The following is a 22080-nucleotide window of genomic DNA, read 5'->3' on the forward strand; positions in this document are numbered from 1 at the left end:
ACAGGATCCGAGGCTTGCCTGGTATTCATGCGGGATTGATTCACAGATGAATCAATATCGACTAGTGTGTCCACGTACGGTTAAATGGGGAAACAGATGAAGAAAAATCACTAACACGTATTCTGAGGGCACGAAAGAAAGGGCGAAACGATCGGACGAAACGTTACTTAAAGAAATCCCCTCGCGTCGAACCACCTGAACGAAAACATCGGACCTCGAAGATCCGGTACCGGGCGCAAAAAGAAGAGCTACTCACTGCGTGTCCTTGAGCGGCAAGAGAACGGCTAGTACATCCAAAAATGAGCACCGGTATCAGTCACTTTTCCAAGCACAGGTTAGTACGTCGCGGCACATAATCTGTGGTCGCGTACACACGAGAGTAAAGCGCGGCTCGCGATTGAACGAAAGGTGCAGTAACACACGGCACGAAGGTGTCGGAACGTGGCACTTGAACGGCTGGTTCTCTACTGACGTGGTGGGGTGAGAACGTGGGCCTTATGTAGGAAAGGGTCCCTAGGTGAGGCTACGAAACAGGAGAGACCGGCTCTTTCTTGCTCTGTACTATACCTATGTATATATATCCCTACTCTAATGCTTCGCCGCGCCGTGCCGTGCCGTGCCGTGCCGTGCTGTACTCTGACCTAACCATGCCAGCCACTCCACTCGCCCCAGGTGGACGTTCGGTGATCTGCGGCTCGAAAGTGCTGGTGGGTGTTCGAGAATTGCACACCATTGGAATGTTAGGTACCCACCGATAACGGGACACTGCTAAAGATTCCCTAGAGATTGACCGATTATTATTGTCTTCACTTCCTTTCGTCCATCGTTTCCTCTAACTTTTACGCAAACGATCGGAATTCGAAGAAAGTTTCTCGAGTTGGGCACGGAATACAAGATGGCTGTTTGGAACGCTTGTAAAAATAAAGGACACATTTCTTCGCTTAAGATTCCGAGGAGGGAAGTTGGATCAGCTAGAAAATTCAGTACACGCAGCAGCCAATGTATCCGTGATCTCGTGCGAGAGAAAGTCCAAGTATCGACGGACCAGCTATGCAACAATCTACTAGATGTGTTTACAAAGTTGCATCGGACCCACGTCAGAATGGTAGGTCTTTCACGTGATTTCTAATCTCACGGTTGTTTTCTCCATAGAAAAACCCAAGGTTCGACCCCTCGATGGCCAGGTAGAGCATACATATATCTATCTTTCACAGACACGTCCGCGCTTGAAAGCCTTCTCTGGTCAGGACAGCCGATTTTGAGGCGTACCGCAAATCTTGGGTATTCACGCAACCGCTGAATATTCCCTTAAAAGGAATATTACTCCGCTCTCCACTTGCCGAGCCGATAAAATTGCTCAATAAAGAAGGGTATAACTGGGCGATAACGCGCGGAGAGCGGAAATTCGATGCACGAAGAGAGAAACGAAAATTGTGGACGTTGATCGGCAAAGGGCAGCTCGAGACTTTTTTCACGGGCACGCGACAATCTTCCGGCCGTTGCTTTTCAAAGAAGTAACCGTCCTTCGATGTAAGAATGGGTCTCGAGCCAAAGACCGGATTCTTTTTGTCCACTCCCCCGCTCGCGCCAAGGAACAACCTCTCCTTCCTTTTGCTCTCGTTGCTCCAAAAGCCCCATGGTCCAGTTAACTCTGCGTATTCTTCGAGCACGAGCTCCTCTTGACAGATCCATCTCACCGTCGCGACGCGTCGATCCATTCAAGATCCTCCAGACAGCTGGTGTCTTTCCTGAAAAATCGATGTTTCCTACTGCTCTTCCAACTTGTTTTCTCTTCCTCGATTACCGATCACCGGAGCAAACGTAAACCGTAGGGCTGGCAAACAAAGGTTGCTCCGTTTAACTGGTCAAGTATCAAAGTATCCAAGTATCGTTGTCCAGTTTCAGCGAAAGATTCAGAGAAAGATTCGCGCAAGATAGTCGTGGAAAAGGCGAAGAAAAGCGGAGATACGTTGAAACGAAATTGGAACCGTTTCGTAGATGCGGGACAGCTGCGTTTGTAGGTGCTTCTTGTTCGTACCTACGTAAGACCAGATCGTGCAAGGAGGAATATCGAGCAGGGATCCCGAGAGAATAAAGCGGTTTCATTACTACTGGCGAATTTCGATGCGAACACAAGGCCCCGCATGTCCTCGGTCATAATTAGAGGCGGCTCGTTTCGCGTGTCCTTAAACGAAAACGCACGAACAAAGCAATCCGAGACGGAGGGGGACCTCTTGACTCGTAATTAAAACCCAGTCAATGACGCCCGGCAACGAGAATACCGGTTGAAATTTTATCCGTATAAAACAGATGTAAATTCTGGCGGATTAAATTGAAATAAAACGACTTGTTCCAAATGGAATTTCATCCTCGAACGATAGTGACAGATAGGAACAGACACCGCGTTGGAATACCACCAACTCTCGCCGCTCGTAAATAGCAGAATTTTCTCGAGTATTCCGCCATCGATCATAAATGGCGTTGCACGTTCAACAAAGCTCTCGTTTGACACGAGAAAAGGGGGGATCCGAGGCTCGTTTCGAGCGGAATCATTTTTTTCAGGCCAGAAGCCTCGCTCTACAATGCTGCATCGAGGAAGAAACCGCAAAAAAGGACACACGTCCCGACGATTCACCCCAGTTTTCCTGGAGTTTTTCCGTAGAGGGAACCCGCGAGGGGGTACCTTGGCCAAATTAGAGCGAAAGTCGATTGTTCGGAGTCGCGCGGCTGGAAACGATTCGACGAGATTTTTTCAAGAGTAGGCGAATCAAGGGAACGAAGGAAGGGAGAAACTTCTCTATTTTCTTTCACCCCGCTCTCTTTCTCCCTTTATACACTTTTTTTCGCTCGCTCTCTCTCTCTCTCTCTCTCTCTCTCTCTCTCTCGCTCTCTCTCGCTCTCTCTCGCTCTATTCGACGGAACGTTTGGAACATTCAACTTTTTGAATTCCCACGTCTGTCACGCGCCCATCGACCTCTGCAGTCCACTAAACGGTATTCCGTTCTTTGTCCAGGCAGTTTTGCGATACATATTTTCGTTTGGCTTTCTCGTTAACGAAACAATGGCGCGCGAACCGATCTGGGTTCGATCTAATCCTCGTGAACTCAGGGGCGAGGTGAAAATTTGATGGACATCTTTATACGGAATTTCTGTTCATAAAGCGAGCATAAATCGTCTGGCAAGGCAGACTGACCGAATATTTTTCGCTTTCTATTGTCACCGTTTCCGGAGCAGATCGCGCGCCCTGATGACGAATCGAAACGGTCGTTCGGTTTCGAAAACGAACCGAATGGAAAATGAAATGATAATTAATATCGCAGCTGCAGGAATAACAAACACGCGTGCAGAGTAAAATAAAAATAAGGGCAGCTGCGGTGGAGAATTATTAACGCGCGCTACGATTATTTCTATCGATCGATAGAACGAAAAGGGGTAGTAAAATGTCACCGAGTGCCGCGTTAATCGAGTTTCAGTCAAACGCAGAAAGGGCAACGAATTATTGGAAATTTGTAGATAAGAATACGTGCATCGAGTGTGCATAGAGAAGATAAAGCGTGGCACGTTGGAACGACGAGACAAACGGGATGATACCTCGTAGAGATGATAGAGAAACTCGACGTTTGTAATTAGCGCGTTTTAAAAGAAGAAGGAGAATATAAACATGTCAGGATGACAAGGAGACAACAGAGGGTAGAAAAAGGCATGGAAGTACGGCTATTTATTAGAAGAGAGCTGTATACGAGGCAGGAGACGGGTTCCCCTCGGCGCGACGCCCTAATCGCCTATTGTCGCGTTATTTCTAAGCCGTTAAGCCGACCCGAGATTCGTTTTTTCGGAAGGCGGACGTATTCTCCCGTCTTCCATATCCCAGGCGTAACGATGGTTCTTCAGAGAACTCTGCCTCCTCCGGCAAAGATACAGGACAAATTGGTTGGATTTATCCAACGTCTGTGTAGCGAGCAGAAAGGAGAGTGCGGTGCGTAACGGTGATCGATTCAAGTGGCGACCAGCCGTCGATGAAATTGCATATTCATACGCGAACTTGGCTCTTTCCTCTAGCCGAAAAGTAGCGCGCGACGGAACAACGCACGCGGTCGTAAATCCCGGCAGGTGGTAATCCTGATTCATGCTTCGTTCCAGTATTAACCTCGTTAATCCATGGTGGTTGCGGCAACATCGATCGATCCTAATTTATGCACGCTGACCTCTAGCTGTACGTCCACCGCCGCGTGGAGATCGATCTGTCATTTTCCTGGCATCGAAAGAGTGGCAAAGTTGCCGGGGCAGGATGAAACTGGACAAATAGATTAAACGTATCGATGGAAAAAATTGGAAAGCGGAAGGGATAGCGGGTATTTGTTGCGATCGAGAGATTAAAATTCCAAGCACGGAAGTATCTCGGCCCTCCTATCGGTCGAATCGATCGTCGCTGGGGGTAGTGTGTACTTAGGCTCGTAAAACGTGTCGCGTAATCGGTCGAGAGGCTTACTTTTCAATAGAAGCGTCGACGTTTTGCGGTGTACGCGACGCGATTCTTGCAACCCTTTCGGTGAATACGTAGTAACTTTTTCTCCTCGAACGTGAGTGGCATCGTTGACCCCTTCCGCTTCAAAGATCCCATCTGAATACCCACTACGGATATTAAACGGAGGATTATCTTCTTTCCTCGGTTCGCATACGATCGCGCAACGTCTCGCTATAACATTTACAGCGATTAGCGAAGCGCCTCGGATCGCCTCGATGGAAGAAGGAGAAAGGTTCGTTTTGAAATTGATCGGGACGGAAAAGGTGTCGAACGTTTCATCAACCCCTTTAATATCTGCGAACCCTAATTTCGAAAAAAGAGTTTGTCGGTGAAGAGACTCGAGAGATCGTTCATGGGGGTTGTTTTCAAATACTGTCCCAGTCCTGAAGATATCATCGACCCCTCCTCTTCAGGCTTTTCATGTTTCTCGAGAGTCTGGACGTTGTTCGCTCGATCAAAGGGTTGCGCGTGAAAAGACCCTTTGAAAGTCAATCCACGGGGCTAATTTCGAATTATTCGCGAGTGTACATTACGATCCTATAGAAACAGAACAATTTTAATCGAAATTGTTCACCCCGCAGGATTTCGCACAATGCACAGGATAGCGTATAAATTGGAAATACGTTTAGGCGTCTCGAGTAAAGTCGACTCGTGCAAAAGGTGGAAAAAAATGTCGACTGATCGAGTAAAACACGTGCGCGTCTCTCTCTCTCTCTCTCTCTCTCTCTCTCTCTCTGCGTATGTGCTAGGAGGTACATATATCGAAGGAGACAGTTAGCAAACGCTACCTCCCATGGGAACATCTCTCTCGACTTACGAACACGAAGATCTCGCTTCCGTTACGAAAATAAAGCGCGACCGGGAGAAGCGCCGCGAACCGTATCACCTCCAGAACAAACAAGAAAAGCAAAGGCGTTTGATTGTACTGCCAACAGCTATTACGGTTCTATTCGAGGGCCGCCGTCTAAACGGAAGTAAATCGGGCCTCCGGTTGACACGGAAAAAGGCCGAAGAAACGCGTTACTCCTATCTAATCTTAACTCGATCTTCCACTACTCGCGCTTTAATTTACGTTTATAGCGGGTTCGCTTGTTTACGCTTCCTCCCGTGTTTCTTTCTTTCCCTTTTCCTCTCCTGTTTTCGCATTGGAGAATTCACGTGGGAACCACGGCCGTTCTACTCTCGACAAAGAGACGCACAGCTTCTCGTAGCTGGTGATTTCGATTCGAAGGATATTAGGTAGTAGAGTTGTCGTTTACGGGGGCAGTAGGCGACTGGCGAAGATAAATTCCACCCCCGACTGAGTTAACTGGCAAGCAGGAGTCGAGAAAGATTAGTGGAAGGACGTGTAGGTGAAGAGAGGTCAGAGAAGAATAGCACTACCGCGTGAGAATAACCTAAATAGGTAGATACCCTCGATACCACGCTGAAAGCTGCTCGAGCTAGACATTACCTAATTTATCCATTGACTGCACTCTTTCAAGTGGGCATCTCGGAGCAAACTTCCTTCTTTTTAATCCAAGTAGCCAAAGAGATTCATCTCGACGAAGAAATCGATACGGTGGCAGCACACCCCCGGGATCGGAATGCGCTCGAGACGACCCGGTGCACGCGAATCGCGAGGAAAGCCGAGAGATAGGGGGGAAGTTGTCGGGAAGAAGGAGGGAAACGTGAAACATATAAGGGCAGGTCGAAAAGTAGTTGGTGCTCTCCGCGGGAGGTCCGTCACGCAGAAGAATCCAGTACTCGATAATGAGCCCTCATTCTCGAATCAAGCCTGTCATTGTCGGTTCGAACGCCATTCATCGCCGTTGTATCGCATTATCCCACCGTACAATCGTGCGTTTCCTTTCTTTCCTCTGTCTCCTCTGCTTTTTCATCTTCCCTCGTACTAAGGTCGAACGATCCTGCGATCCTGCAGCCAGCTGGATCGAAATCCGCAACGTGTCTCGAGAGGGAATTCCTTTATAATTAGGATTTACCACCACCCCATTCGAGTCTCCTCGAAACTTGACAAATGCGAGTAATCGCAACGAGCGTTGTCTCGCGATAAATCGTCGAACGGGGTTTAGTTTAACAAACGCTAACGCGTAAAAAGAGAAATACACCAGTCAGCGAAGAGCAATTTATTCAGTCCGAGTAACGTAACGAAAGGAAACGAACGGTCGCATTGAAAAAGTTGACTCCGACCGAGCTTCCATTATAATCCCCACGAATGCTCGCGTTCGATCGATTATCCTAAAAAATTTAGGGCAATGATTTCGCAACATCTCGTTCGGTTGCACCATATGGCAGAGTCCCCCCGAAAGATTATCAATAGACAGCCGACTGGTAATCGATCGAGTCTCGCGGTCTAAATAAGCGAATTCTCCCTTGGACGAATAATTAGGTAGTAAACGGAGAAAAGTCGAGAGGGGTCCGTGAGCTACCAGGTTGTCGGACGTAGTCACCCCCTCTCGCGTTGGCCGAGGTGGTCAACTCTTGACGTACACACGTACCTACGTTACAACGAGCAACGTAACGCAACGTGGAATGGCGTGAATGCGTAATTTACTTGGAACCGATGGCAGAATTGAGGCGGCGGTGGATGGCGGGTTCACGGTCTGTTAACCAAAGGGGGATTTTTCCTCTGTTCTACGAAATATTCGAACCCCGAAGCGTTTGAATCGGTGGCCCAGACGACGTTGGATAGGTTGGTCTTTCGCGTGGAAGTCAGTCTTCGCGTGAAGCGAGTAAGCGAGTAAAATTATCTGCCTCCTCGAGTCGGTGCAGGAACGAGCAGGAGAAGAAAAGAGAGAAAACGGTGACTTTTCCACCCGCTTGGACGACGCTCCCTCCGCCTAATTGGCGAGAATGACGCACGACCCTTGTAATTGCTCGAACGAACCGAAGAAACCGAAGGATGATATGTTTCTTCCTCTGGCAAACTGTGTTGCTTTTCTCGTTTTCCTTCGAAATTTCACTTATCGCATTACTTTCTCTCTCTCCCGATTTCCTCGGGTGTAATATTTCCGGAGACGTTTCTTTTCTGTTTTTTCTTTTTTTTTCTTCTTACAAAGCGAATGGCAAGAGTCTCCGATGAGAAGGTAACCGTCGGAAGGACCGAACGCCGCGCCGTTTCGTAAACCCCTGAATCCCTTTTCATCTTCCTTAATCGAATGTCTTCACGGTGGCCGATGACCACTATCCGCTTTCCGTAGTCTCCTTCTACGGTTAGATTTAAGGCGTCACGGGACATTAAGCGTCGCTACTCGCCACCCTTGGACACTCGTACGCGGTCCGAGAGGAGAGGCAAGTATGAAAGAAGGATTCGGAAGTCGCTCGTTGGATAATTATCGTAAATTCACCAGCTTGCTGCCCGTGACGATTCCCCGTGGGACAAACGTCGTCTCCTGTAGCGAAGCAAATTTCTGTATATCTACAGCCACGTCTCGGCCACTTTTCATCGTTAACCGTCGAAATTGTGGAAATTGAAACGTGGCTGGTAGACAAAGTGTACCAAGTTGCGGACAGTCACTTCATCGAAGAAGTTTCCCCGGAAAACCGACGCGGAGAACTGGGTGAAATTTCTCCGACCCACCGTGGTCGAAACATTTACGTAACACATATGGCAGAAAACGCTGGAGAAGTGTAAATTAGCGGGCGCGAAGAAGTTGACGGTGTGGCGCGCGATTGCGGACAGGAGCGATGCACGGCGGACCGTAACTAAACGCGGCTAAAGAAAAGGGCAATCGAGAATATGGAAATATATGGAAAATAGCTCGAAGACCGTTTCCCCAAGGAACACATATGGAAGCTATTTCGAGGGTTGTCGAGCAACGAGATCACTGTTACGGTGGTCAAAACTGCATCTGTGGTTTCGGTGGAGACCCCTCTACGCGTTACAAAACGTCGGACACTGATCAGTCTTGACGCATGCTGGCATCTCTCACGATCTTCCCCTACCGAGTTCCCAAAATCGTCGCGTTTATAATAGAAGCCGATCGATCATACCGAGTCTAAGGAAAATTCAAATTCTTACGTAAATTCTCGTAAGAAAATTCTTACAAATATATGTACACAGGAGGAACGTTCTATCGTTGGTTGAACGTTGATCCGAAGACACTTGGCCGAAAGTGTGTTACCGTCGCATGCCACCGCGAACGAGAATACCGGGAGGAAAGGCGTCCTGGAAAAAGATGCGAAATTCTTTGGCGAATCCTCGTTTGCTGGCGAGGAAACGAGACAAAGGCGAGAGAAGATCTGGTAGACGTGGGGTCCAGGCTTGGCTCATAATTTTCCTTGGGCGGCGGGCGACGCGCGACGTGTACGTGTCACCGCGTCGCGACGCACCCGTCCGTCTCATCGTGACTGGAACACCAAAAACGAACCTTCCGCTATTTTATTACCGTCCTCCGTTCCCAGCGGAGATTCCTCGGTTTTTTCCCTCGAAAGAATAAACCGGCACGCGTCGCGCGATCTCTGAACGATGGTTATTTAAATAGGTACGCTGGCGTTGGCGAGCAAGCTGCGAAACGCGGAGGTTGAAGTGGAATCAGCGAAGCAACCCCGAGCAATAACTGTTCGCGAACGAGATACATGTTGTGCTCCTCCATTTATTTCGAGGAAAATAATTCGGTCTAAGCGATCGTGGAAAGTGGGCAGCGAGAGAACGGGCGCACAGCCGCGTTTTATTGGGCCAACACGGTTGACAGCAAGAGTGACTGCGCTCGTAAAAGCCTCGTATAAATAAAATCGCCGGGAATATAATTGTTGCTGAGAGCCTAGCCGGCTACGTTCCTTCTAACGTGGTGGTATAGCAGGCGGTCAGCTGTCGCCACTCCGTTCTCCAGCATTTTATCGAATTAAGTAAAACCGTTCGCGCACCCTTTCCTCTCCGATCGTAAACTCGAGCAACCGATATTACGTCTCGCGATCGCTTCTAGAACACGGCTGCCGTCGGACGTTATTCGACGTATTTCGACTTGCCGAAGAAAAGGCTAGAAGGCTCGCTTACTTGCAGACGTTCAATAGAGATCGGGTGAGAAAAGAGATAAGGTAAAACGGGAGAGAACGAGATTTTTAGGGTAGAAGGTTTCTGACCCGTACTCTTTTACCCTTGTTTGCCTATCTACCAGTCACAGTTCCTTCTTCTCTTTATACTCTATATTTTCTCGCAATGTTGGGTGGAGTGTCGTTAATGTTAACAGCGACGGAGAAGTTGCAAAATGTTAGGGACGACACGCGCGATAAAAGGAAATTTGCCGGCGCGTAGGAGAAAGGATCGAGGGCTGGCGTTAAGGCGAAATCGTTACTCGACACCGTTGTGTAACGAGAACCGAGCCGCTGCTATGAAGAAGACCAATGTTGCAGCGCATAAAGAACCGTGGTTCATCCTGAAAACTGAAACCACCGTAACGCCGGCGCCTCCCGCTTCTTCTTTTTCCACAAGCCAAAGTGCGAAACGAAAGGAGAAACGTGGAATTGGCAATTCAGTCGGAACGATGAAAAATGTTGAAGGGTGAAATTCCTGGATAGCGATAGCGTGGCGCGTCTTTTTACCCCGAAGGGTTGTATCCGGAAAACAGCGGTATCGTTTAGAAACCAATGAGCTTCTAATGAAGGTGGAGCTTGCCGAGGAAATCTCCACCTACTCTTAAAATGCTCTATTTCTCTCCTCTCCTGCGTGCGTGTCTCCCTGCGTAAAAGGCAGAACGAGACGAGGGAGAGCGTACGCGGCCAAGAGAGAGGAGGAAAGGGAGGGAGAGAGAGACAAATGAAGAGGCTGAGGAGGATCTTCAAGTACGTTTTAACTCAGCCAAGTCAGTTGGCATCTCGCCGCACCGACTAATACGATGGCTTCGTTTCACAGTTTTCGAAACGATCTTTCGACCAAATCGATCGGCGGCCAGTTGTGATTTACGCGCGATTCGTACGAAACCGGCCGCTTGGAGGTTGGATGGGGGGAACGCTCTGTAATTTTATAGTGGGTGATTATCGCGTCTAGTTTGCTCGTACGCGAGATAAAAGTTGATCTTTCGAGAACGGTGTTATCATCGGGAAGGAATTTTCTACGCCGTTAAAAAGAAACTTTTCCGTGTAAAGTGCCCGTTCCGAAGACTTTGTCGGTCAGCGTTGCTTCCTCGTGCAGCGATAGTTGCCTCGACCACAATTTTTCCGGGGCAATTGTAAAGAGGGAATCTCTGTCGGTCCTTTTCCTGTTCAAATGATCGACAGTTAATGGTCACGGGCTCGTAAAACGGGCTCGAAGGCGAAACGCGAATTTGTCATACATCGTTGGCGCAAAGAATCGATTGGAAGTAAGCGCCGGGAACTAACAAGCGAGAGGGATTTTTATAATAAACGATAATTGGAGCAACACGGCTCTCTCTCTGTCCCGTCTAATTTACATGTTCCATTCGACGCGGAAAATAAAAAGGCACCGGGCGTCGGCCTGAGCCACCCCTCTTTTGCATTCGGTGAGAACGGATCACGATCGAAAGATCTGCGGTGATTATCGAGAGCAATAAAAGCATCGTAATTTTGGAGAAGCGATAAAACGTTTTCCGGTGGTTTGTAAACACATCGAGTAGGCACGCGGCACGAGGCCTTAATTGCTCCGTCACGCTTCACCTCGGAGATGTTTCAATTAGGATTTTCGGGAGCAAATTGCGCGTGAAATTTTCGCTGCTCGTAAATAATCGTTTCGTCCCGATGAACAACTTGTACTTTTTGAAGAAACCGTTCGTTTGCGAAGCCGAAGGGCAGGAAATGTCCCCTTACGAATCGATAAATACTCGCTTGGATATTTGAAAACGATCGATTCGAAAGAGGCTTCGTGTACCACCGTGTGAAAAAGCACTGTGATCGGTACCGGACAGAGGGAAGAGGTGGGGCAAGTAATAATCGATAGGAAAGGAATAAAAATGTTGTGTGGAAACTCGGAACAAGCGGGAAACAGCGGTGTGATAGTTTCGCAGGTCGTGAATCCTCATACGCCGCAAGATTTCACGGTCTCGCGCCTACTATCGACACCAACACCGACTCATTCGTTGGGTAAGAATTCTGAGAATATTATTTTTATGGTGTGCATACCAAGCATACCGAGAAAAATCGTTCTGGCAAGAAATCAATTTCTTTCCATCTCCCGATGCGAAATAACCATAACGTTGTTGTTAACTTCCCGTTGATCTCGTACGAAGATGTAGCCGATTTTTGCACAGTTTCTTGGGTAGAATTCACGTGAACACTTACGTAAGACTAAAGGGGGAATTATCGAACGTAGTTGTAGATCGCGCGGTTCGCAGAGAGAGAGAGAGAGAGAGAGAGAGAATATGTGCATGCTTGACGCGCTTCCGCTACGTTTAATCCGTGATCCACGACGAGTTTGATTTCATCGAAATCACGCATTTCCAGTCATGCTGTTCGCGTTATGCCGCTTTGATGGATGCTCAAGCACAGTGGAGTCATTCAAGAATAGCCACGCCTGTTCTCTGCTGCTTCTCTTCTTTGCCCTTTCCCTTTTTTTTTTTCTTTTTTTTTTCCCCAAGCGTTGCTTGTTTATCGCGAGCGGCATCTGCGAGAATTCTGGCTGGATTTTCGCTTTGTCTAGCACGAATTTCGGATAACGATGTACGATTGTTCGGATGTACGATTTACAGAGTGCAACGAGAGTTCGAGCACAGCGGCTAGTAGGAGGCCGAGAAGAAGTAGAACGACATTCTCGGCGCAACAATTGGCAGCGTTGGAGAGGGTGTTCGAAAGGACGCATTATCCCGACGCTTTCGTTCGAGAGGAACTTGCGACGCGGGTATCTTTGTCGGAAGCCAGAGTACAGGTAAATATCCGCTCCGGGGAAACTCGAGAAAAGAAGCGCGGCAAGAAGTTGTTGGCAATTGGTGGAACGTGGAGAACGAACTGAAATGAAGAGAATCGAAAAAAAGGTGACGATACTTGGTAAAAGGGAAGAATGTCCGTCAGAAAAAGTATCGTGTCGCCGGTGGGCCAAGTTCACATGTGTTCCTCGGGATTATGGTAGCCAGGAGGAAGGCGTGGAAAAGAGAAGACGTGTGAGAGAGAGAGAAGAGGGAAAGACGGAAGGGGGGGGGGGGGGGGGGGGGGGGGGGGGTAGCTTGGCAGGATAGTTGCGTCGTTCCAGCAGCATGTGTGCTTGGCATACGACGTAGCGTATCTAGCACGTGTGCGGTGGCGGCTCTCTTACACGGCTATGCAGAAAGCAGACTTTTCGTTGCTCGTGTCGATCCGTCCACCGTTGCTTGTCGGTTGCTGTTCCACGTCCCGCGTCTCCCACGGATGTCTGTCTGCGAACTGTACGCCTGCCAGGAGCCGTCACGCTGTCCCGTCTTCGCAAAGCCGCATCCCTTCTTGTGTCCGTTCGTTTCTTCTTCTCCTCCTCTTTCTTCTCCCTCCTCCCTTCTCCCTTCCTCCGACGAATTCTTCATTCTTGAAAACCCCATAAAAACCTTCGACCCTTGAGTCCCCGTTTCGTTTCACCACGAATCCAATTCAACAGTCGGAAATATTACTTGCAGGTATGGTTTCAGAACAGACGCGCCAAGTTTCGTCGAAACGAAAGAAGTTCTGCGATTAATCGGGGCATCTCCTCGAACAGAGAAATGGAAACTACTTTACCCTTACGACCGATCAGAGTAACGCACACGCAGGAGAACAATACGGAAAATTTGCAGAGCTCGCAAATGCCGCAGTACCCTTACAGCGAATACTGGCGATCGTCTCAACACTACACCACCTCTATGCAAACCACCACCTGCCATGGATTTATCAACGGCAATCTGGCAAACGTGAATCTTCCCTCGTATCATCAGACGGAGATTCACGGTGGACTCGAAGGTACTGCGATGACCAGTTTGAACGCGTTGCGATTCAGAACGCATCCGTACGGAACCGCGTACTCCGCTATGCACGCGAGCATGTAACTCTCTTTTTACAGAAGAAAAATCTCTCTCTCGACCGTGATGCTTGTTGTCGTTGTCAAGCGTCACGTGTATTTTATCGAATGCCAAAGCTTCTATACGTTGATCTAAGGGAAACGTAAGATAATGTAATACGGAGGACCAATCGATCGAAACACGATTGCATAGAAGTTAGCGTTTAAGCACCAAACACAGGGTAATGAAAATAACTCGCAACGTTATTTTGTAGAACTGAAATAGCTTAATAAATCATCAAAATTGTAAATGTATTATCTTCTTAATACAAGACATCTATACAGGAAACAGTATGTTCGCCTACAAAGTTATTATTATCTTATGTATGTTTGATCATAGAAAAGAAAGTATACACGAATACGGAGATCGAACTGTGGAAGAAAACGGGTCGTCGAAAATTACAGTCGTCAAATGAATATGGTCACGTGTACACACATAGTATAAGAACATTGGCACGAAATTATAATACATATTTTCGCATAGTACATTGGTCGTCAGTCAGACATATGTATAATTCGTCACACAAACGCTAAACGAGCTAGAACCCACGTAAAAAGATTCAAAAAATGTCTTCTTACTCATCCGTAAGATGAGTTAAGATGTTAATCATCCGTCCAAGAATTCTTAAATATAGGGATACATTTTTCAGTACTATACCGTTACTTGTACATTCTGCACAGCATTGCTCCAATCCACTTTCGAAGGAACCAGATAAAATGCAGGCGCTATTTTGCTACCACACGGACACTGGCTACCTGCTATCCAACTGAAGGAGCCCAACTTTGTACTGCACTTTGGACAATTCAACTTTCCCTCTACGTTGTGCGTTATATCGGGCATCCAAGCCAACGGCTCCACGAACAGTATTTTCGTACAAAATTCTACCGGTTGTTGCTCCTCTTTGTTCCGCTCTAACGGTCCTAAAGGCTCGTGCGAACTTTTTGATTGTTTAGACGTTTTTTTCGAACTTATATGTCTCCAAATTTGTTTCTCCTTCGGCATGTGCGGCAGAATGTTGCTAGCGCTGGCTACGATCCTTCGACACTTTTTGCAACGATAAACCGTTGGTTCTGGACGTACCGTAGCCAGAGCTGGATCTGGTTTTATCAGTTCTGCACAGTTTTGTGGTAAAATTTTTGCTTTTCGCACCTTGTCCGCCGCTATTTGTAACCTGTACATTTTAAATTGTACATTCGTATTGTCTATCCCAAAACCCATTGCTTCGTAAAGTTTCAACTGTGCTAGAAACCCTGCATTCGGTCCAACGAACCGTCTCTTTTCTCTCACTGCTTCAAATGTATCGATGAAACTCTTGCCATATTTTTTCATTAAATATGCAATAACAATTGTTGCTGATCTAGAGACACCAAAGTAACAGTGTACCAATATTTTGTCGTTTACCTGTAGAGTATGATCTATAAATTCGTACGAATCTTCAAAGTGGGTCAGCAGATCTTCACGTGGCATATCGGTAACTTGAATGTATTTTATAGTCAAATTTGGTAAAAGCTCTTGGATCTTTCTAGGAAGAGGACAAGAATCTACAGTAAGTATGTAGTTTATTTTAGCTTCTCTTAACCATTCAATATCTGTAGCAGCTGTAAGATTCCCAAGAAATAAACCAGGAATAATTTCATCGTAACTTGAGGGACCTGCGTCAAAATCTTCTCTGATTAACTTATCTGTACTTTCTTGTGCCATATCGATTACTCTGAAATAGAAAATAGAGGGCTGCCACACGAATATTTCACGTTTACCAATTTATTCTGTCAATTGTAATACAAAGTACACATGTAAAAAATATTAAATTAAATTACAATCAAACGAAACTTCTGTAAAGTAAGTGTAATAACTTAAATAAAAGAAACAAACTGTGGTACCTACAAGTACAGATACGTCTACTCGAGTAACAGAACGTACAATTTCCGAAATCTATTTACATACGTATGAAACATGCTCTAAATGCAAAGTGTATTCTTTTTATTACCTCGCTTAAACGTATCACAAGTAATTGTAGTATTTCAGATCGTAGATCTGAACAGTCGTAGTTGTACGTGTATTATTTGAATATTAAGAAAAATAAGCGATAGGAGCCGCATCTTTATTATTTCTTTACGAGATGAAAAGTTTTTCTCCACCAAACACATTCAACAAGCCTCGAGCACTGGTTACAGTTGTTGACGTATGGCTATGATGGCGCTTCAGTAGCGTTACATTTTTTTATGGTTCAGTTCTAAAATCACGAGCAGTTCTTAACAAAACTTGTCGCTTCTTTTTATATTTTTTACATCGTTGGACCAATGGTTAGAAATTGTTGCACTTGATTACTTGGCTCGAAAAATTTGTACTTTAACCGTTTTATATATGAGATACGATACGTTTTCTGCTTCCTTCGATGCACCGAATGGTATCGATCGACGATTCTTCAATGGAAATCATCTTAACTGCCATTACCACTTTATTATAAATTGCTTAATGAACGTTTCGTTTAAACGTAAATACTCTGGTTTCCTCCAATTTACACATCTGCATACGTACGAAAATTATTATCTTGTGAAAGTTATTATCTTAATACGTGGATATTTTTGTGAATACCAATGCTGTATACGACGCAGTGGTGAATACAATGCCTGCAGCTTAAAAGTGCGCGCGCGTATTTGTTCTGTAAAAATTACACTCGCTATTTAGATAAAATATTCCTTACCGTTAGATAATTAAGGAAAATTAATCAACTCCGGCGAAAGGTGCAAACTATGAATTTCTATTTGTTAAGTAATACTTTAAATTGTTAAACTGTATTCGAAAGAAATTTGGACAAATTTTCTCTCGTTATTGCATCGACGTAAACTGATAAAGATTTGCGTATTTATACATTTCTGTGATATTAAAGAACGGTGTTATTTTTTTATAATATGTACGTGCATACATAGAATAGAAAATACACCGTTGGAAGTTGATACGCTTGGTAAAAAAGGAAAAGGTGACGAAGAAGGGTCGGACAAGACTATGGCTGGGAAGCATTAAGGAATTTGAAAAAAATTTATAATTTAGGTAGCCGATCTCTATAGTTTCGAAAAGATCACGGCATAAGTTGTTCGACACGTATGCCGGAAGTGACGCGTACCTCGATCTCCACATCATACAGAGGAGTTGCGAGGAGTATCGTTCATACAGTCGTGCATAGTACGTACTGTACTCGCCTGTTCCGTGTTTCTCCAACTTTCTCCCTCTCTCCCTCTCCTTCTCTGTCTTCGTCTGCTCTTTTCTATCGGTATCACTTGCGTGCGCGCACGTGTGTATATGTAAGTGTATGGGTATTTTTTGATTTTTAAATAAAACAAGATGCTGATCTCGCAGGAGGTGATCTCAAAAGCGGAAGAAATCGCTGATCAGGTGAATTTATAGGCCATTGTGCTCGATTTATTCTTTTTCACGAATAGTTCTGTTTTCGCGAAGAAACTCGTAATAGAAGATCAGCAGATATCCTGTAGGAGCACAGGTGTACTCCTGTCAACGTCATCGTGACACGGTTGCTATATACATTCGCATATTTTAATTTGAATCTTTTCATTTCTTGATTATTTGTTAACACAACGTTTTTTTTAATATCATTAACTGTTGTAAACTGCCTTATATTATGATCTGTATGCTAAAAAATTAAAGGTTATGCATCATCTAAGAAATGTATGTTACGAATGATACTGTCCCTCCCGGTTCTAATCAGGCGAAAATTTCTCTTGCAGTTTCATTTTCAAATAAGCCGAATTAATAAAGATTGCGATAATATCCAGAAGAACGTTAGATTTTATCGTTGCTCCGTATCTATCTCTCTTTATATAGTACTTTTCTTACTATCATTACACCTTGTCACACATACACACATTCGTTCATTTCCTGCTGCTACAAGTCTGTTTTATTACTTGCTTTATACATTGTATTCAGATATATTTCAAATATGTATGAAAAACTACATCGATAATATTCCACATATCAACTTATTATTGTGTTCTTAATATTTTTCTAACTATGATCCTTTTATAATAACAGGTAATCCGCAATGGAAAACACATATTGCCAACTCTTGCAAGACTTTGTCTTATAGCCACATTTCTAGAAGATGGATTAAGAATGTGGTTTCAATGGTCGGAACAGAAAGAATTTATGAATAACAGTTGGCATTGTGGCACGTTCTTAGCTACAATGTTTGTCTTGGTTAATTTAATTGGGCAGCTAGGTGGTTGTGTTATGGTTATTGGCAGATGGAAAGTCAGCATTGCCTGTGGAATCCTGTTTTTCATAGTTGTCCTTCAAACACTAGCTTATGACATTTTATGGGATATAACATTTCTATTCAGAAATTTGGCACTGATAGGAGCCCTTCTTTTGGTTCTGGCTGAATCAAGAGTAGAAGGAAGATCATTGTTCGCCGGTGTACCAAGTCTTGGAGATAATAAACCTAAAAATCTCTTACAATTGGCTGGCAGAATTTTGTTAGCATTTATGTTTACTACGTTAATTCGCTTTGAAAAATCATTCCTCCAAATTATGCAAGATATTCTTGGAAGTAGTTTAATGGTATTAGTGACTATTGGATATAAGACCAAACTCAGTGCATTGTTACTTGTCTTATTATTGTCTGCACTGAATCTTTATCATAATGCATGGTGGTCCATTCCAGAGTATAAAGCACTTAGAGACTTTCTCAAGTATGACTTCTTCCAGGTAATTTTTCAATAGTTTCTTTGCAAAAATTCTATGCTTCCATTATAAATAATATAAACCTAATTTTTTACAGACATTATCAGTGATTGGTGGCCTTTTAATGATAGTCTCTTTAGGTCCTGGAGGTGTATCAATGGATGAGCATAAAAAAGAGTGGTAGGGGTAATGGTATCACCTGAATGCACACCATTACATTGTCATGATCATTAAGTAACAGCAGTCTCCCATTCCTGTTCCTTTATATGCTCAATCAAGTCTATAATAAGTTTATTGTTTATTGGACAAGAAGCTATAAGATACATTCGTTTTGAATTATTCAGTTTGGGTAAAGGAATTGTTAAAATAGAGTTTAAAATGTGTACTCCAAGTCACAAATTAAAATACATGGAACTACAGACAAGAGAAAAAAAAATAAAAGACTCCAAAATAGTACTGCTAAGGCAAAAACAAAAAGAAGACAACACCAAGACTAATTTATATTATCAATAATGGCATTGTACATATGACACCACATTTATCAATGAAACAAAATATATTTTTTCTGTGTGTTTTTAATTTTCTCTAGTTTTGATCGTGAATCCTAGTCGGATTTATATGCATGATTTTAAATGTCAATGTATTCTTCCATAGGATTACAGTTAAGTTACTTCATTAAATTTATAGAGGGCAGAATAATAAAAATATTAAATTTTCGAGATTTTTATACGATTAAATTATTGTAAATAAATATTCCATTTCAGATTCTCATTCTTGATATTTATTATTACAATCTCCATTAGTCAGTTGTTAATTAGTAATTACCATACAGTAGACTCCCTCCTCTTATCCGGCTCCAGCCTTAACCGGCTAATAGTTTCCGTTGAAACAAACTGTAATTTTTCTATAGTACATAGTAATGAACTTCGATATATGTATGTGAAAGCAATCGGCAACCGTTGCGCATCAAACTCATCGTCAGCCATATCGAAGCTCATTATTGATTTCTTTGTATAAATAAACGTTTGATAAACATTATTTCTTCGTATGTTTTTCAATGACATTAATCGGATATTATATTATATTTAGATATTACGTGTGAATAATCAATACTATATGCATATATGTATCTGTTTTTTATTTTATTTACAACTTACCCGGTCCCATACGGGCCGGTTACGAGGGTGTCTACTCTATGTAGGATTAGCTAATAATAAGTTTGCTAAAATAAGCTGATCTCAAAATAGGCAGTAACTACATTTACATGAACAAAGCGAGAAACCTATAGAATCATTTCATGCTATCCTTCGTCACTTGATACATTACAAGCAAAACGGAAAACATTTATTTCAAATAAATAACACATTTCCAAATGAGGATACAAAATGGATATAAACGATTATCCGTCGCTAATGGAACAACTATTTTAACTGCAAAGCCTTTCGCTTATGTTTTACAATCTTTACATCGTAGTGAAAAGTGCGATCATTGTTTACAAAGGTAATTGCATTTAAATGAAATTATGGTACATACAAGTGCGTACACTGTTTCTCATATGATATCGGCTTTTATTCCGAACCATGTCCTGTGTTTATTAAGCGAACTGTTTGCTCGCTACTCGTACCTATTATGAATATATTTTCTAACTGTTGAATTAATTGAATTCATAAAAATTAATAATATAAAAATATGAACGCAGCGTTAATTAAATAGGTTTTAAGTTATACCGTAGGTTAGGAGATCTGTTAAAGATGAGTAAAAATGAAAACTTCATGAAAAAAGGAACTACTATTTTTACGACTAAACCATTCGTTTATATCCTTAGTTCAGAGTACAGAACCGATCGATGTGATTATTGTTTAGAAAGGTGTATTTTTAGTATTTTTTAACAATTTCTTAATTTGGATAACATCTTTTTTTCACCGCTTCACGGTTTGATAATATTATAATAACAATATTAGGAATTATCTATGTCAAAAGTAATGTAGCATTGAAATAATTTTATTTCTTTCAGTGGAAAGCTCTTTAGATGTTCTGGTTGTCAATACGTTTACTACTGTAATCGATCTTGCCAACAAAGTTCTTGGTCCACGCATAGAAAAGAATGTGCAAATTTAAAAAGAATTTCACCAAAAGTTATACCAGACATGGCAAGGCTTATGGCACGTATTATTATAAAATTAAATCAAGGTGGAGGTGAAGAAATAGGTTATTATAGTAATACTAGTTACAGAAAATTTAAGGATTTAATGTCCCGTAAGTAATTCACACAATTTAGAAAATTAAGCCATATTATTTGTATATTTTCATTCAATCAGTGCTTAAATTATTACATTTAGATTATTCTGACATAAAACGGGATAAGAAAAGAATGGAACATTTTGTGTGTTTATGTGGTGTTTTACATACATTTTTGGAAGATGTACCTATACCAAATTCTGCAGAGTTAATGGGTATTTATGGCAGAATTTGTATCAACTCCTTTAATATACTTGACTTGGATATGAATAGTATTGGTATTGGCATTTATTTGGGACCTTCTGTCATGGATCATAGTTGTAAGCCTAATGCTGTGGCTACCTTTGAAGGAGCCACTATAATCATTAGAACAATAGAAGATCTTCCTTGTTTAGACTGGTCTCAGGCAAGGTTTTATATTTCTTTTATTTTCATAATATTATATTGAAATTTTTATTACAATTGTAACTGAACACATATAGATAAGAATATCATATATTGACATACTTAAAACAACAAAAGATAGACGTGCAGAACTACAAAGTTCATATTACTTTTGGTGTAATTGTAAAAAATGTGAAGAACCAGAACCAATGGCAGAGGCTGCAGCATGTCCAAATAAATGCTGTACACATCCTTGTTCCCCTAGTGCAGACATATGTGAGAATTGTAATACAAAATTCCCAGAGGAGTTCGAAGAAACTTTTGAAGAAGTATCTGAATTTACTGCACATCATTTACAAAACATGAAGAATGTTGCTTGTATCCTTCTTTTAAATGATATTGGTTAGTAATAGCAGTTTAGTCATTCCTACATACATATAACGCCCTTATAAGAGAAATCAGATTTGGATATATGCAAAATGTGTCTGGAAAAGCAAGAAGGTATTTTACATCCACTCAATGTACAGCATGTGCAGACTTTACAAGCTGCTTTTGATTCTTCTATAAGTTTACAACATTGGGAGGAAGCTGAGTCATATGCTGAAAGACTTATTAATGGCTACTTGTAAGAAAGACATTTTCTTAATGTATTAATTTGATAAGTACAAAGTAATATTATGCTTTCATGTTTTAGAGCATATTATGGAGAAGTTCAACCATTGATTGGAATATTATATCTCATGATAGGCAAAATTCAGTTATATTTGGAAAAGCCAAAACTAGCTCTTGAAGCATTGAAGAAAGCTAGCGCAGTACTAACAATAACGCACGGGGAAAAGCATGCTGTAATGCGAGAATATTTGAGACCTCTTCTTTATCAAGCTACCATGGAAGGAGTTTAATGCAACATAATATTTCCTACATTGATAATGTACAATTTTATGTGATACGTTGATAATTTACAATTTATAATAAACAATTTTAGTATTCGAAAACGTGGAATTAACTGTAACCCTAATGAAGAATATATGCATGAATTTATATGCAACATATGATAAGATTTGAACCACACAATTTTCATTAGTGCCAACCTTACAATACCGCTATAAATATTTATTGCTTAAAATAAAGTACGTAAAAGATCGCAAAAATGTGTAAACGTTTAAGTACTTCAATATCATTTTTAACTCCCAATAGAATTTAACAATACCATAAATATTATACAACAAATGGTTTGTTACCAACATCACGGCAAAAAAAATAAGTACAGCTGCTAAGTGACAGCTG

The 22080-nt window shown here is 42.7% G+C and overlaps 4 protein-coding genes across 4 annotated transcripts; 3 read left to right on the top strand and 1 right to left on the bottom strand.

Moving 5' to 3' along the window:
- The first annotated feature begins 11430 nt into the window (after positions 1 to 11430).
- On the top strand, positions 11431 to 13461 carry LOC108571829 (paired mesoderm homeobox protein 2-like). Its single transcript, XM_017933970.1, has 3 exons — positions 11431 to 11560; positions 12166 to 12341; positions 13057 to 13461. The coding sequence occupies exons 1-3, from the start codon at positions 11431 to 11433 to the stop codon at positions 13459 to 13461; spliced, it is 711 nt and encodes a 236-aa protein (XP_017789459.1).
- Positions 13462 to 14124: 663 nt separating this feature from the next.
- On the bottom strand, positions 14125 to 15617 carry LOC108571814 (dual specificity protein phosphatase 12-like). The gene is made up of 2 exons (XM_017933955.1): positions 15461 to 15617; positions 14125 to 15184 (listed from the first exon to the last, which is right to left on the bottom strand). Exon 2 carries the CDS (start codon positions 15172 to 15174, stop codon positions 14125 to 14127), a length of 1050 nt encoding a protein of 349 aa, XP_017789444.1. The 5' UTR covers positions 15175 to 15184; positions 15461 to 15617.
- Positions 15618 to 16748: 1131 nt separating this feature from the next.
- Positions 16749 to 18607, top strand: LOC108571809 (surfeit locus protein 4 homolog). The gene is made up of 3 exons (XM_017933951.1): positions 16749 to 16866; positions 17521 to 18195; positions 18269 to 18607. The coding sequence occupies exons 1-3, from the start codon at positions 16816 to 16818 to the stop codon at positions 18353 to 18355; spliced, it is 813 nt and encodes a 270-aa protein (XP_017789440.1). The 5' UTR covers positions 16749 to 16815; the 3' UTR covers positions 18356 to 18607.
- A 936-nt stretch (positions 18608 to 19543) lies between these two features.
- Positions 19544 to 21695, top strand: LOC108571717 (histone-lysine N-methyltransferase SMYD3). The gene is made up of 6 exons (XM_017933829.1): positions 19544 to 19671; positions 20186 to 20427; positions 20511 to 20815; positions 20892 to 21171; positions 21256 to 21418; positions 21488 to 21695. The coding sequence occupies exons 1-6, from the start codon at positions 19544 to 19546 to the stop codon at positions 21693 to 21695; spliced, it is 1326 nt and encodes a 441-aa protein (XP_017789318.1).
- Positions 21696 to 22080: the final 385 nt, after the last annotated feature.

This window comes from Habropoda laboriosa, unplaced genomic scaffold, assembly GCF_001263275.1.
Source record: "Habropoda laboriosa isolate 0110345459 unplaced genomic scaffold, ASM126327v1 scaffold99, whole genome shotgun sequence".
In the NCBI taxonomy this organism is placed as follows: domain Eukaryota; kingdom Metazoa; phylum Arthropoda; class Insecta; order Hymenoptera; family Apidae; genus Habropoda; species Habropoda laboriosa.